This window comes from Corylus avellana, chromosome ca11, assembly GCF_901000735.1.
Source record: "Corylus avellana chromosome ca11, CavTom2PMs-1.0".
Classification (NCBI taxonomy): Eukaryota; Viridiplantae; Streptophyta; class Magnoliopsida; order Fagales; family Betulaceae; genus Corylus; species Corylus avellana.
This window is the reverse complement of record NC_081551.1, coordinates 3,048,205-3,065,275: the sequence shown is the minus strand read 5'-3', so window position 1 is coordinate 3,065,275 and position 17,071 is coordinate 3,048,205. Positions and strand designations below refer to the sequence as shown.

The 17,071-nt window shown below is 33.4% G+C and overlaps 2 protein-coding genes across 2 annotated transcripts; one reads left to right on the top strand and one right to left on the bottom strand.

The window, feature by feature from the left end:
- The first annotated feature begins 1,262 nt into the window (after positions 1-1,262).
- LOC132165875 (small ubiquitin-related modifier 1-like) lies at positions 1,263-5,187 on the top strand. Its single transcript, XM_059576566.1, has 3 exons — positions 1,263-1,509; positions 4,266-4,415; positions 4,841-5,187. The coding sequence occupies exons 1-3, from the start codon at positions 1,408-1,410 to the stop codon at positions 4,910-4,912; spliced, it is 324 nt and encodes a 107-aa protein (XP_059432549.1). The 5' UTR covers positions 1,263-1,407; the 3' UTR covers positions 4,913-5,187.
- Positions 5,188-6,113: 926 nt separating this feature from the next.
- Positions 6,114-11,323, bottom strand: LOC132165785 (ER lumen protein-retaining receptor). Its single transcript, XM_059576468.1, has 6 exons — positions 11,076-11,323; positions 9,252-9,517; positions 8,967-9,082; positions 7,567-7,640; positions 6,613-6,676; positions 6,114-6,498 (listed from the first exon to the last, which is right to left on the bottom strand). Exons 1-6 carry the CDS (start codon positions 11,164-11,166, stop codon positions 6,462-6,464), a joined length of 648 nt encoding a protein of 215 aa, XP_059432451.1. The 5' UTR covers positions 11,167-11,323; the 3' UTR covers positions 6,114-6,461.
- Positions 11,324-17,071: the final 5,748 nt, after the last annotated feature.

Below are 17,071 nucleotides of genomic sequence, written 5' to 3'. Positions count from 1 at the left end.
GATAGAGAGCGAACCACTCTAAGTCTAAGAAGATTTGACATATGAAGAGTAACTTTTTAAAACATTAACACTAAAAACCAAAAAATACCTTTCAAAATACATTTAACACACATACTTTGCATAACATCACCTTGAATATGAACCAACAACCTACATATTCAAGATTTGACAACCACTTTTTTTTTTTTTTTTTTTTTTTTTTTTTTATGGAGTTTGAAATTTTTGCTATCACGAAAATACAGGCATGCAATTCAACATTTTGGCATGTGTTGGGCAATAAGCTGAGGAAGCTAGAACGGGATCCCAAACAAATTTATGGGTTCTCAAGTTACAGAATTTAAGTGGTTTTTAAAGATTAAATATATAAAAATGTAACATATTTTTAATATGATATTATATTTAAAAATATTTTTTTATTAAGTCTTTATTCGCTATATATATTGTTAAGAGAGCTTTAAGCAAAAATGTGATGAAAAAGTTTTTTTATCTTTTACATTGATGTGACATGTAATTGATGGTTCATCTAAAAAAAAAAGGAAAAAGTTAGGTGTTTTTCTAGTGTTATTTTAGTATTTTTTTAATTGTGATGTGACTTTTAAAATCACAAACAGATTAAAAGTCAATAATAATAATTTTAAATTTAACGATAATTTTAAAAGTTATATCACAATTAAAAAAACACTAAAAGAATATTTAGCATTTTCCTAAAATCAACGACCAATTAAAAAAAAATGCAATAAAAATATTATAAAAAATATATATTTATGTTTATTCGAGTAATTAAGGGAGTGGTGACCACAGGAATAGGCAATGGATAAGGAAGAACAAGAATCCAATTAAAATTCAAAAAAGGAGTCCAAACTCAAAAAGTACACATCGTACTCACCAATCAAAATCCCGCAAAAGAAACTTTGCGAAAAAAAGCAAACAAAGGCGACCTCAGAATCCCATCCTCCGTCGTCCGATTTCTCTCCAGTTCGTTTCCAGCTGTCCATTCCCCAACATCACCTTTTCCTCTCCCTCTTTATTGATTCCCTCCCCCACCGGAATCCAAATTCCTCTGAATTCCAGTTTATTCTGTTCCCAAACACCCCAACCATCCTACTCGCCCCCTATAACGGACACGTTAGCAAATCACGACAATAAAGTAAATTCACTTGCCCTTAAATTACAATAACACCACTTCCGCGAGTGGGGGTAACGCTCGCAAGTTTAGCGTGTTTGTGACGCTTAGTATATTGTGCTCTTTTGGTGGTGACTTGGACTCCATCTCCATCTCTCTCTCAATTGGTGTTTCTATTTCTATTGACAGAGAAAACCCTAAAAGCCACAAAGACACACAGCTTCAGAGAGAGAAAGGGAGAGGGAGAGAGAATTCCTAGTATTTAAAGGGAGTGGTGGGTGAAGATGTCTGCAACAGCTGCTGGTGGTGGTGGTGGCGGTAGTGGTGGTCAAGAGGAGGAAAAGAAGCCAATGGACCAGCACATTAACCTCAAAGTCAAGGGCCAGGTATATCTGTAAGGAAATGATGAGTACTTTTGTGCTATGAAAATTTCTGGGTGTTCATTGTTTTGACTTCTTGTGGTTTTATTTGATAGATTTAGTGGAATTATTGCTGTTGTTTTGACCGTCTGTTTGGTTGGGATATGCTTGAGTTAGTGGTTGATTCATGTCAATGGATTGATGAATTCATGTGGGTGTGTCATGCAATTGGATAAACTGTAAAAATCAGATGGCGGTGTGATAAATATTGTGCGTGTGTTTGCGCGCTTCAGAATTTGTCTGGGTTTGTTTGAATGTGCTGTTCTTGTAGTTGACCTGTGTTAAGTATGTGAGAGAGGGACATGGGCGGGTGATATTCATTAACTGAATTTATTGGATTTAATAACAGTTATTGGTGATAAGATGAGAGAGAAATTTGGCTGTGCGGATGAGATGTTTCGGATGAGGAATGGAATGCCACTTTTGCAAGGAAAAGATGGTTTTAGATTATGTCAAAATGCTAATATGGCAGTTATTGTTAATACATGTTAGTTTTAGATTAGTAGCTTTTTAGTTAAAAATATTTGTATGCCTTTATGCCTTGTGAAATTGAATTGGCTCTTATCAGATACATTCCAATTATATGCTGTAGGAGTAATGCTTTTATACCCTTTTTTTCTAGTGAAAAATATCTGGCTCTTATCATATGTATTGAATTTTATGCTATACCTGTAGCATGATGTATTTCTTTGTTTTTTGATGAACTCCAAATCAGATGTTTTGTCCTTTTTTTCAACTGAAGTACCAATATAAATGCAGGTCATCATTGCTTGAACACATTTTTCTTAGTATAAGCATTGTACTTAAATCTTTATGAAAAATGCATTTATAATAGTTGAATGAGCTGGTGTTTTATGTGAGCTAAATAGCTCTCTGCTATTAGACTACAGTTGACCACCTCTAAAATAACCCCTTTTGAACCACCAAATCCAAACTTTTCTGAAATTTGTTGTACATGGCCTAACTATCTTTGAAGGGGCCAGTTACTTGACTGACAAATTAGAGCACTAGCAGCAGCTTTTCAACCATTTTCCCTCAATTTAGAGAATAAAACTACTTTTTGGTTCCCTATAAAAAAAAACACTTCAGATTCCCTTATTTTTCCCTATATGAATTAAATACTATTTCTTTTTATCATTGCAACCAATGAGAGAGGAGATATGAGAGAGAATTGTTGGGACATGTGAATGAGAGAGAAGAGAGAATCAGTTTTTGATAATTAAATAATGCATTAGGCATCTACAGTGTTTCCCAATGCATTGGGAAACACTATAGATTCCCTTTGATGTTGGTTATATTTAAGGCTTTCGATGTGGGTGCTTTTTTGTGGTTTTTTTTTAAGATTTTCCCTAAACATAGGGAAGTTAATGGGCTATAGGGAGTTTGCTACTAGTGCTCTTAGTTGCTGTAAATCATATGAGCTAAGTTTGTATTTTTTAACCTTGTAAGAATAGTCATCTAATTTGAAATGCTGGAAGCCTAATCAAATGAACTTTATCAAACTGCTACCAGTTTCATGAATTTAGCCTTATTGATTTTTTAGTTTGGCATTTATTATATTTATAACAAGTATCGAAGTGGGTTAAAAAAATCCAAATTTAACTTAATGAGAGCCTGTATGGGATTGCGCTAGGAAGCTTAAAAAGTATTTTTAGTACCTAAAAAGCTATACCATATAAAAAGCTGACATGTTTAGTAAAAACTTTCAAAAGCACTTTTGACTTTTTCACTCTAAAAATGGCTAAAACCCACTTTTAAAAAAAAAAAGCTTTTTTTTTAAGGGAAAGTAAACATACGCCTCTGAAACTACCACCCAATTGACAATGTCTCCCCAAACTTTCAATTGCGACAATGTCTCCCCTAAACTATCAAAAATTGACAAAGTAAATAAATAAAACAAAATTTTAAAAATAAATAAAAATAGGTTGTGAAAATTTTAAAAAAATATATAGTTTTTTTTTTTTTTTCTTAAAGAAGAAAAAAGTTATTATTATTATTATTTTTGAATTTATTGAAGTATTTTTGTTTTATTGAAAAAAATTTAAAGTTACTTTTGTCTTTTTGCTGACATTGGGGGGACATTTTCAATTGTTTGGTAGTTTAGGAGGGACATTGTTGCAATTGAAAGTCTTGAGAGACATTGTCAATTGTTTGGTAGTTTATGAGGGACATTGTTGCAATTGAAAGTCTGGAGAGAGACTGTCAATTGAGTGGTAGTTTAAGTTTTTTTTTTTTTTAAAGCTTTATTTCTCAACGTAATTTCAAACATGCTCTTAGTAGTGGCCTGCTTACCTTGTTGGTTGGATTCTTGTGAACCATAAATTGACAATTCTTGATCAAACCATGTTGTATGTTTTGCAGAATCTTATTATTTGTGTATATGCATTCAGTTGAATACTTTTTTTTTGATAAGTAATCCAATCAGTTGACTACTTTCCAAGATAAATTTTTGGTTGATATTAACTGTGGAATTGGTAAACCAAACATCAAAATCCTCATCCCATAAAATCCATATCTGCTAAACTTTTGTTCCTAACATCTGATCCCATAAATGATGCATGGGTTGTGATCAGTCCTTTATAACAGATGCCTATCAATCTTGTTTTTCCATTCCAGTTGCCCTTTTTTTTTCATTAATTCTGGTATGTGTCAAAAAAATATCATGCATCCTTCTCCATTTTTGACTCCTTATAAATATCTTTGTCGCTTTTATTTGGTTGTAGGATGGTAATGAGGTGTTCTTTAGGATCAAACGAAGCACCCAGTTGCGGAAACTCATGAATGCGTACTGTGATCGTCAATCTGTGGAGTTCAACTCTATCGCATTCTTGTTTGACGGGCGCAGACTCCGAGGAGAACAGACTCCAGATGAGGTAGATATTTATTATTTCCAAATTTTAGAAACTCTTTGATTACGGTAAAATTTTTTGGAAGGTGTTATCTGTGTTCTAACCACATTCAGCAATTATGTTTCTTTATAATTGGCTTCCAACTGCAATGTAAACTCCATAATTGGCTTCCTACCATCTGAAATGTAAACTCCATTAACCCTTCATTTTAGACATTGATTGACTGTGTTATTCTTTTCTTTGCTGGTCCTGTCAAGAGATTACATGATTGAGCTGATAAGATAAATTAGAACTCATGGTTTAGTCTTTGAGTCATTTCGGTTTTAAGTTATCTGGAGATATATTTTTGTGCCAATGATTTACTTTGAGCATCCCAAATTGTATTTGCATCTCACTTGCTGCTTTGCTGTTTTGTTTGGATTATGCACAAAACTTCGACTTGGGGTTAGCTTGAGATGGAGGACGGTGATGAGATTGATGCTATGCTTCACCAAACTGGAGGTGGGAATGGCTGCCCTTAGCTTCAAACTGTGCTTACACAGATATGCATGGATAATCCATGTCAGGGAGAGTTTATGTGAAGTGCAAAGTTTCTTATTTTGCTTTATGTAATTAGAAATGGATCTTATGCCATTTGAAAAGTTAAGTTGAGGTTGTGTACCGATGATACTTTGGACTTTTAATGTCTGGTTATCGTCTTTTGAGTGCTATAATATGCCCTGAGCCTATTTTGATATTCAAACAGTTTCCAATAGTACCATTAGTACAATATGCTCTGAGCTTATTTTGATATTCATTGTGTGTGTGTATATCCTTTCCATATTTCTCCCTCCAAAGGTTTTCAATTCAAATGAAATGGAGTTGTTGACCCTGCAAAGCTAATCTATATGAGAGGGATTTCTGTGGTAAGAAATTACTTCTTGATAGAAACTAACTAGAATTAGCCTGCTCGTTAAGTCAGCAACATTCCTTTCAACAAATTCCCAAAGTTGAAGGAAAATAATAGTATATAGACCGTAGGTGTGACTCAAGATAAAAAGTGTGAATGAGACTGTCGTATCAGTAGCAGCAAGGTGGATAGTAGTAAAATCACAAAATGAAGGCGTTTCTATTAGTACTAATGGATAAGGTTAGAAGCTACACTTCTATTTCATAACTAATTCATCATATGATGTGATAATGCTAATCAGTACCATAATCTGATATGACAATGACAATCGGTGTTCATTAAAATAAAAAAAAAATAAAAAACAATTAATGGTTTATTTGCACTTACAGATTAATAGGGTGGGATATTGGTGAAATAAAAATGTTGTTTCTAGCATAAATTACTCTTTTATACCACCATAATCTCACCGTACTGACGTGACAGTGTTAATCTACTCTTCAATTAGCATTTGTTAAAAAATTAAAAAAAAAAAAATTCAAAGATAAATTGACATTGTCACTTCAGTAAGGTAGAATAATAGTTGAATAAAAGTACCTTGCATTACTTTGCCTCTAATGAATAATAAGTGAAGCAATCAATTTACTTTTTTCCTTTCTCATTTTCTGTGTGTTACTATAAGTGACTTATGTTTTTTAATTATTCGGTTAGTGAACTAACCGAAATTCCAATAGCATCTCCCTGATCAATGACTTTCTATTTATGTTATGAACATATACCCTTTTTTCTTTCATCTGCATCAAATATAATTCAAATATATATATATATAAGGCACATTTGATGCAAACCCTGAATGGCAATGAATATCAGCCACATAACATCTTTGGGATAATCTTGTATCGTCTATTACAATTATCTTGTTTTGGGACATTTTGTAGAGCTTACAAGTTACAACAGAGATTTTGAACAATTCACAATCCATAGTTTCTTCAAGTGCGTGATTGTTGAGATGCAGGATCAAGCCCAAATGTGTGGATGCACGTCGCTAGTGGGTGACCGTGCACTTAACATTATCCCAAAAGAATTAGTACTAGTTTCAGCCGAAAAGAATTGACACATACTATCTTTGTGCATTACATGACATCTTTAGTTCCCAACAAAGGGGGAACTAGGGGAGGATGAACTCAAGCTGGTAATTCAAGCTTTTTGTTGTTCTTCCAGCTGCAATCCAAATGTCAAATTACACCAAAGATTAGAAGACTAAAGATGAAATATGAATTATTAACATCAATTAAAAAAAATACATAAATTGAAAAGACAGGACCATTTATTTACCTATGAAAATAATAATAAAAGAAATCGGCATAGAGCAATGTTTGAACAAGCCCGGCAATCCAAGCTGCAGTAGCCAAACAATAGAAATGAGATTAATCAACACTGAAATATAAAATAAAATTATATTTCGAAACGGGGAAATTTCGGATGTTAGCTACCTTCCAATACATACATACGGTTATCAGTTTCAAACATCAAAATTCAAGGAAAAATATCAAAATTAGCCCTACAAATAAAAGAGGTGTAAAGTAAGGGGACTCTTGGCATTAGGCTTAATGTTCATCACACAGCCACTTCAAAAAAAAGATATTGGCAAAAGAAAATTGCAAGACTGTAATGAAACATGTTAACATAATATATTAAATTACAGAACACAGGCAAGAAGGGTGGGAATTTAAACCTATAAAATCTGTGTGATGTTCATATATTGACTCGTATACCATATCAGAATCAAAATGAGTCACAGGCACCACTTTGCAGAAATTATTTAATATGAAATAGAAACTTGATCAAATGGCAGTGTCAACAATCCACTACATGAGTGTTAGACACCATGTATACATTTTTTATGTGAAGTTGAATAAGTTGCAGAGTCTGCGTTCAGGCAAATGCCTCTAAAAACTAGAACCAGTAATTTTATTGGGAAAATGTAAAAACATCTATGGAAGCACCAATATGCATGCCATCATTAAATACACCAGATATGGATGTGTCACTTTGTGACTATGTTGTCAACGTTTATACACATATAGGCATACTCTTTTTCTATACAAAACTTTTACCACAAAAGCAAGAAACTCAAGTACACTTGAAGACCATGAAGTGTACTGCATACATATAAATACAGAGATCATGTGTAGGACCATGAATGCACGACACCCATACACAGAAAGCACAAGCAAACCAGCACCAAGAGACAGCACCAGAGAGAGAGAGAGAGAGAGAGAGTCATACTTATCCAGTGAACATAGTGTGGCTCAGTGAAATACCGGTAAATCCAGTTGAGAATGTATAATCCTCGATAAGCACTGCATTAAGACAGGCAGAAATTGAATAAAGTAAAAGTAAATTTCTACTGTAAGCACAACTTAGTCAAATAAGCACATAAAATCAAGGATACAGCAACTTGTCAAATTAGCACATAAACACGAACATTGATAACTGAGCCAATCTAAAGGCAGTCGAATGAGGGTTAAAAATTTTTAGTTTTGGAATTCAAGCATTATAGGTGACTAAGAAGAGACAACTCTTATTCCCAGAGAGAGTTGGTGGGGGGTGGTTAGGAGGAAGGAAATAACATTAAATGACAATGCTGCAGAAAAAGTTTGTGAAACCAATTGTTCATTCCCTTCTTAAACATCTGCCCTTCATTATAACATCTCTCATAGATGCTCAGGAAAACCATTACTTGCACAATGAAAATTAAGCCCAAAGAAATTACTGATATCGTATCATTTGGTGGAAATAGAAAGATCACAACTTTGAATCTTCACTGGAATTAAAATCTGAATATGGTAGATAAATGTAGTGTAAGCAGAGTTTTCTTTTGGTGTTCCAGTATCTACTGGCAACCCAATCTCAGGTTAACATAAAGCTTGAGATGCTACCCATTACAGTAAAGTTGTGTCATTATATTCATCAAAAAAAAAAAATTGTGTCATTATATATATAATCTTCCAAGCAAGCTCAAGAACTCATCATAACATGAGATCCAAAATACTTTAGCAGAACTATGGAATCACATTTGAAATTCACAACTGTGAGGATTGCTATTGAATATATGAGATCTTCTCCAAGGGTATATGGAAATGATTTACGATAGTTGTCTTTTTCCACCAATCTTAGCACATATCAAGTTAGAAATGTACTCATACAACGGATTAGTTCTGTTCCACCAGTGAAATATTGGAAATTTTACAAGAAAATAATAGGTATATCATCTAATTTTACGAAGAGTGTAGTAAAAACTGGAAGGTATCCTAAAGGCACTGGGATTCTATACACCTGAGGTGATAGGCATCATCCTATGCACTTGTGACTTGAGTAATATAACCATTAAAATTCACTTGGAATCATAACTAGCAGGAAAGAGAATTCTATTTTGGATTGCATAAAGTACATCAGAGATTAGTAATACTGAAAAAAAAAAAAAAAAAAAAAAAAAAAAAAAAAATTAAGCACAACTGTGCAATTGTCGCCCAATGATTAACCAGCACTGATATTTACATGGTTCTAACATAAGAAGATACAAGTTTGAGAGGAAAACACACTATATTACAACAAAGAAAAATTAATAAGCCAGAAATCTAAACTATCTTTACTGTTCAATTAATGTGGTTAAAGAATTAGCATACCCAAGAAGAAATACATATTGCCCTGTCAAGTTGTCAATATTTCTCGTTCTCTGCAACAGTATGAGCTGAGGAAGGATGGCCACGGCTTCTAAATATAAGGAGAATGTCCACATGACCTGGTCCATTATGTTGTGAAGCATGTGAGATAGAAAATAAGGGAAAAGAAGAGACAAGCATCTTCTGGCAAAAAACTCTGTAAAAGATGTGAATGGTCAAGTAGCTTGAAATTATCCCCTCGCACTTCACATGTTTGTAATATTATAACTAACATAGATAAAAACAGACCTCCTTAAATGTGAACTTCTCATTGATAAGTAGGGCCAAGAGTAAGCAAGGCAGTGCAAGGAAATAATGGCGGAAGGTATCTTGGTCTTTATCATAGGACCGACGAACAATCTTGTGGCGCCTTATGTACCAAACAATTGAAAACGAGCTCCCCAAGAATATTAACTTCATGACGGTATTATAAAGAGAGATAAAGTTGGTAAACATATCCATGTAGCGGGCAAGGAAAACAATAGCAAAGAGTTCTTGTGTCTTCAAAGAAATACCTATATATCATGACGCATATCAAAGGTCAAAGACTTTAGCAAGTTTGAAATACAAAAGTTTATTTTTTAACAAATCATCCTAAATAAAAACATTAAGTAATGAAGCTAAATAATATTATATAAAACAAAGATGAAGCCTCTAACATGAATCTAATGACACGAAAAATTGAAAATTATGGAAGTAATACAGAGGAGGTCTCCTTCACACATGCGTGCACTTAAATACACAAAAAGAGAGAAGGTAAGTTACACAAAAAGAAAAACATCAACACATTAGAAAGCCAACTGGGAATGGATGAAGTGTATCTGAGTTGTAGATTTTTCTTAGCCATAAAGCAAGAAACTTAAAATGTAAAGGTCTAACAACCTCCAATAGGTCTCCCAAAAACAAACGCAAAGATTCTCCATGCAGACCACTAGGATATTAGTGTATCATGGTAAACCTAATCCATATAGCCTTGCAATTTTAAAAAATGGGACCACTGTTGATCTCCAATAACCAGAGGTGGCAGTTGATGGTGTGTGGCAATGTCCAACAACTGTAGAGATGATCAGTGATGTGTGGGGGTCGGTCAGCAAACCTCAAAATAAAATCTCATATATTTAGGCACAGAGTGTTTTTCCAATAATATATTTTTGTTGAAAAAAAAACAATTTCATCTTCTCAATGAAATTTTTAGGAGTGTTCGCCAAATTCTAGGGGTACGATGCAAGGACTAAAAGTGCATTCTGATAGAGATGAAACTTCAATGATTCCTCATCTCTATGACAGAGGAAGGATTTGAAATTTTAAGCAATGCCATTATTAGAAGAAATAGCGACCAAACTACCAATAGAAGCTTTAAAATAAATGATGAATATGGAATTATGCAACTTAAAAGTTTCATACCACATTTTTCAAAGAAAATACTAATTATCAGATTAAACAGAGCATCGGATGAACCAATACACAAAAGAGTAATTGAGTGGCATCTGTTATTCTCCTAATGGCCTCATCACAACCCCAACCAGTGGCATGCTTACCACATTTTCTCAGCATGAAAGCATGCCAAAGACAATCAGATTCCTTGAAATGCCTCTAAAATCTAAGAACAAGAAAGAGGGTTGTCTCAGATGAACCTTTGAAAGGACCCACAAAGTCCCATTGACACATTCATTTTCTTCCGTCACTCGAACTACAACCCAAAAACATTTCTGAACGATATTTCTAAAACATGTGCAACGACGTCCACAAAATCACAGTGAACCTCTCTTCTCTTTCAAAAGGCTAAAATGCTTCTTCACTTGCTCCATTACAAAAGCAAAAGAGGATTCCCATTTCCTTCCTAATTATAGTAGAATTGTCTTAAACCTTGTTATCCTTAAAACTATAAATTTCTACTCTCACGTATTACTTAATCAATTAATTCACCACCCTGTGTTTCATTCTAGCTATCTACCGTTAGAAGCCTAAAAAACCTCTTAATCTTCAAGAATCCTCAACATTCAACAAGATTCGCATTAGCAATATAAACCCAGAAACGAACATTTCAAGAAGATGTGAATTGAATAAATGTACCAGCACAGGATTTGATGGTGTGGATCTTGAGGAGCAAGACGAGGACGCTGGCCAAATGGGTCATGTCACCCGCTAATCTGAAAATATTCATCTTCGATTCCACAGATCGACCCCAAAATGTTCCACACAGTTCTTACGCTTCGTTTCTTTTTGCTCAAATAAATTCTCGCTCGCTCTGTGTGATTGTGTGTGTCAGAGAGCGCTTGGTTAGAGCTCTTCGGTAGTGAGAGCTAGATCTGGAAAACAGGTCGGTCCATCATGTCACGACGTTAATACGTAAGCCTATCAATTTTCTTATGGAAGACGTGATTTTTTTTTTTTTTTTTTAATTAAGATTCTTATTTTCTCATTTATATCACAAGCTAAAAATAAATAACACCTCATAAAATATATTAACAAACATAATGAGAAATTTCTGTTAAGGAAAGGTTAAAAAAAAAAAGGAAAAAATCTATAAGAAGAATGGGAGAATTTTCTGACACTATGGTAATCATAAAGATTAATGATATACATGAATCATAAAAGTCTTAAATTTAATCTCATGACAAACGTAGAATAATCACTCAAAAACTAAGTGTCCGTTTGGAAATGCAATTTTAATAAACGCGACTTTAAAAATTGTGTTTTTGAAATCGTTACTTTTTAAAATCGCATAGGCGTTTGGTAAAACATGTTAATAAGTACTTTTTTTTTTTTTTTTTTTATCAATTGAGTGTTTGGATAATATTAACATATAATTGCGGTTTCATGGCCAAATAGGTAAATATTGCGCCAAATATTGTTTTAAGCGAAATCGTGATTTTGGTTTAAATTCGCACTTTTTCAAATAAGCACCTCTAGTTAGCTTATAGAAATTGCAGATTTTTTCACGATTTTAAAATTGCAATCTCAAACACTCCAAAATTGAGATTTGGTTTAAAAACACAGATTATTTTAAAAAAAAAAAACACTCCCAAACGGACCCTAAATAAAAAACATATATTTTCATCATATTCCACATTTTTGCACCAAAAATACACAAATAAATAAATAAATGCAAGGAAAAACGAGAGGTGGGAAAGATGGCTAAGAAAAAAAAAATACAAATGGAATAATGCATAATATGTTAATTTTGAGGGGATGAATTCGTAAAATATGTATATAAAGAATTTAAACATTTTGAGGAGAGAACCTAACATTCTCATATCTTAAAATAATTGTGAAATAAAAATATAATATATATTATTAGGGGTGGATCCATGTGTTAGGGTGAGGGGACAATGTTTCCTCAAAATATATAAATTCTTTATATACATATTTTATGGGCAAATGTTAGTTCTCTCCTGGTATTCTCAAAGTGTTATTCTCGTCCTATGTTGATATTATTTTTTAAAAACAAAGTAAGAGAAATAAGAATTTTTTGTTTTTTTAGAAAATAATATTTATAAGGGACTAAAATAACATCTAGCATTTCCCTTTAAGATATTGATGTGACAATCTTAACCAATTTTACAAATCCTTAAATCAGTCATAATTAAAAAAAAATTAAAAATTAGTTGATAGTGAGACTACCGCATTAATAATATAATAATTATAAAATAAAAATGTAATATGTAACATAACTCGATGATAATTCATCGTGAACCTAATTGCCTCTTGCACATTTACGAAACCCTGCCAACCAACTAAAAGTCTTCTACATGATGGGATTGGTGAAATTGTGATGTGAATTGATAGTAATGTGTTTAAATAGAAGCTTTTCGTCTATATTTTTTTTAAGTTTTGAGTGATTTTTACTATTATTATTTGTACTCTATTTTTCCAGTTATTTTTGCCTGTAAATGTAAATTTATTGAGCCAAACAACATAGATGTATTTTTTACGTTATTGGCTTGGTTAATTTTTGTCTTTCACTTGTCACATACAAAATCCTTTTAACAATTCAAGGAATGTGATTACTCTTTGAACTAATGAAGTGATGAACCAGAACCACCCACATCATAATGGTCCCAAATGTCCCCATTTAATCGTTCGGTGTTCAATCATCCCAGATTGCTAGGTAGGAGAAATTAAATCTACCTTTTTTTTTTGTTTTTTAGATCAATATTTGTTTGTCCGTAAATAAATGAAAAATTAAAATATGGTATTAAGGCGACTTAGGGCCTGATTGACTGAAAGTGAAGTTCGACCTGTCCTTCACTCAGTCTATGAAATGCATATAATTCTTATGTCAGTTTGATAGATCGAATTGGAGAAATTTTGCCCAACCCGATTTATTAGCAAACATATATCTAAAATGTATGTATAGATTGAATTGAAAGAATTTTCTTTCATTCTAAAATATATGTATATATCACATCACTATCCTACTATGCTGACGTAGTATTGTCAATCCACAGAATCAGTCATTGTTAAAAGAAAAAAAAAAAACAATTCAATGATGTATAATGAGATAATAGTGTGGTATATAACATTACTCTTTTTAATATGGCAATCAGTTAAACTATCTGTAAAGCATGTAATTCTCTCCTAGTCGGAGGAAAAATTTATTCATGCTTGAGTACCTCTTTTTTCTTTTCTTTTTTGTTCTTTTTCTTTTTGAGCTGCCATGACTTTTTATTGAGAAGTAAAAGACAATACAAAAGAGAGATCCGCACTAGGCACTTCAAACAGCAACAAGGAGAAACAACACCAGCAACCATTCAAGCCTGCAAAGCAAACCCACAAAGCCAATACAAACTTGTAGATAGCAACCAAAGCCAGAAAGGCACAATACGATTATAGAACCAATAAATTTTTTAATTCTTTTTTCTAAAAAAAAAAGGAATAATTGGTTCTATTGAATTACAACACTGTTGACTTTGGAAAAGTAAATAAAACATAATACTACTAATAACCCAATAAAAAATCTAAATTAAAGTAAAACTCTTAAGCTACTAAAACAAGAGACAGAGCAAACAAGTAGATAGTAAAGAACAGTGACACAAATAACGCAAACAAGAAGAGACAAACCAACCAACCAAAGCAAATACCAACTGAAAGATGTCCTAATGGGAAATAGAAATGTTATCGAACTTATCTTCCCTGTTTCCTTTTATGTGTCTATGCACTCCAAATTTTAGTTTTTGTTGAATGGTCCTTGCTTGGCCATCATGACTTTGACAAACTCCTCATAGTTGATCTACCCATCCACATCAGCCTCACAAATCATCTCGTAAACTTCCTCATCTGTCAGCTTCTCACCTGCAGAAATGAAGAAACGAAGCCATTCTAGACCTTGCCATAACATGTTGGAGCTCATCTGCAGAGATGAAGTCATTTCTATACCTTGTCATAGGCACGAAAAGTCTCCTTGAGCTCCTCCTTTGCATCAGCATCCATCTTACAGGTCATCAGGTTGAGGAACTCCAACCAGTCAATGGTACCATTCACATCCGCATGAACCTCATCTATTATGTCCTACACCTCTGCTTCAGTTGGGTTCTGCCCAATGATCGCATATAAAACAGTTGGGTTCCAAGCTCCTCAGTAATGATAGCCTGTAGCAAAAGTTAGGACACATAGAATGGCATATAAAAACAGTTTCATCATTACATTTAACCCAGAAATATTGAAGCCTTGGATGCAGACAAATGGAAGAAGGGATAACAATTAAAAGTAAACGATAAAATTGTTAGTGTGGACTTCAAACTTTTTTAAATGCTTCATCAGTCTTATTAAGCAAAAGCGCCAACCAAAGAAGAAAACATGATACCAAAAATGCACAAAACAATGAACCCAAAAAAACACAGCCCAAAAACAAACCCCTAAGAAGATGTAAAGGTGCATTCTACAAACTCCTCATCTCTAGGATCCTTCATGAGAGTGAACAAAAGATAATGACAAGATGCTGCCTTGTGATCAATGCAAACGCTTAAGATATGAGGAATTAACCACTTGCAGAAATTCTCCAAATTCAACAAACCTGAAGTAATTTGAATTTAACATTATGAATTATATAAATTAAAAGGAAAAGAACATGTTGTACTTCTTGTTCTATTATTGTTTAACTATAGAATTAACAGTTTATATACAAACTCCAAAACTGTTTCCAATAAAGCCTCAGAACCATTGCAATCATGTCTTAAAGATGCTAGCCAAAATAAATGAATTTTTCTTAATCAACCCAAGTTGCAGTTTGTTGGAAACTTCAACTGAAAATTAGGTGTGACAAGCACTTGAAATAAAACTGGTGTCAACCTTTCTCGAACACTCATTTGGACACAATCAAATATATTTTCCTTCAGTTACTTAAGAGGAGAAGCAATTATAAGATTTTCCATTTTTTCAAGAAACTGATTCATATTTTTTATTTTAACTATCCTTCACAAAAGTTAACTACCCCAACCCAGCCCCACTTCATGCTCTGAAAGGATTTGTTATATAAACTTGAAATACTGAAACTGATAAGAAGAATGTCCAAGGATGAAATATTTGTATACAAGGCAAGAGCAATGAGAACATTTATACTTAAAGCCATCTTGGTTTTAAATTCCAAATCCAATTTATGAAACCCAAAACATGAAAATGAAAAGAGCAGGTTACTCGATCAAGCCTGGGTGCTGCATCTATAGCATGGACCTGAACATCCTGTGAAGCCTAAGAATAAGGCAAAACCAAGAAAGAATCTTTTTTGCTCCAAGAACAAGTTCCTGAACATTGTTTACTAGACAAAGTAAGAGTTTTAGTCCTATTAGAAAAGTTGAGATCTAGAGTCTACATAAATTTGACTTTGTGCTGAAACAAATTAAAGATGAATAACAAAAATCTCAACGCTTTGGTTTATGAAAGGCTTGTCTGCCTAATTTGTTTTAGTTTTCTTCTTATTCTTCTTTACACTATTCAAGTTATAGCCCTGTTTTCAAGTCTTTGCAACCCTAAATCGAATCCTTTTCTTTACCATAACTGCTACATACTGAAAACTCCTCTCTCAGTCCTCACCATCAGAGACTTCTAGATACATGACATACTATCGACCACTAATTGATTGCCACTCACATTCCTCAACTAGAATACTTAGAACCAAAGTGGTATGAATGGAGAAATTAGCAGGAGAAATAAACACCAACACATAAAAAAATAATATTAAAAAATTAATGACAACCCCTGGTTAAAACATAAGAACCATGCGCCAACAAAAGGATACTTCAATGGAAGTGGTGAAAAAATGCAACCAAAGATATCAATGGCTCCTGCTGAAAAATCCACTAGATGTAACTGCATGTTGTCAATCATTAGTTGCAAGGCTCCCTCATATGCATAAAAGAAAGCACATCATCAAAGCCACATAGGCAATTACGCGGAAAAAAACAATTAAAAGAAAGGAAAAAAAGAAGGTGAAATGGACGGTAAGAGATGGAGATTCGCCTCCATCGCCACCCGCTGCACCTTACGGGGCTGGGGTGGGTGGCAGTGGAGCCATGCCCAACTCTATTCCCAAAATTTGACATTTTAAATCGAATTGTGTAACTCCATAACTTTTAGCAGATGTTCCAATTTATACTAAAAATATATATATGACAGAAACTCTGAGCATGTTAGTAATTTTCCTATGCTTCTACTTCTGTGTAAACATTCTAATTTTATTAAATAATCTAATAAGAATAGAACAGAAGCAAAAACAATGAGACATTCCAAAGCAGAAATCTATATATAGTGTTCTTGATATATTCCAGTAAAAATAACGAAAAAAAGCAACCAAAGACATCAAAATCTAACACGAGAAGTCCCAAAGAGGTAGCTCAATCGGCTGGACCACGCCTAACGAAGCGGAGGTTACTAATTCGAATCTCCCTCCACCTCTTGTCCGGATATGTCAAAAAAAAAAAATATATATATATATATATAACACGAGGAGATAGTTAACTGAAGAAACGCAATGCATTGAATTCAATCGACACTAACACCACCGAGGAGAAGGAGGCTTCCCACACAACTCTGTGTCCAAATAATGTTGCCAATATTGTTGCAATTATACG

Coding starts and splice junctions, on each gene's coding strand:
- LOC132165875 (XM_059576566.1), top strand. CDS start 1,408: ATGTCTGCAACAGCTGCTGGTGGTGGTGGTGGCGGTAGTGGTGGTCAA. Junction 1,510..4,265: donor ACCTCAAAGTCAAGGGCCAG/GTATATCTGTAA, acceptor ATTTGGTTGTAG/GATGGTAATGAGGTGTTCTT. Junction 4,416..4,840: donor GAGAACAGACTCCAGATGAG/GTAGATATTTAT, acceptor ACTTGGGGTTAG/CTTGAGATGGAGGACGGTGA.
- LOC132165785 (XM_059576468.1), bottom strand. CDS start 11,166: ATGAATATTTTCAGATTAGCGGGTGACATGACCCATTTGGCCAGCGTC. Junction 7,641..8,966: donor CAATATGTATTTCTTCTTGG/GTATGCTAATTC, acceptor GTCTTAATGCAG/TGCTTATCGAGGATTATACA. Junction 6,677..7,566: donor ACACTATGTTCACTGGATAA/GTATGACTCTCT, acceptor TGGCTACTGCAG/CTTGGATTGCCGGGCTTGTT.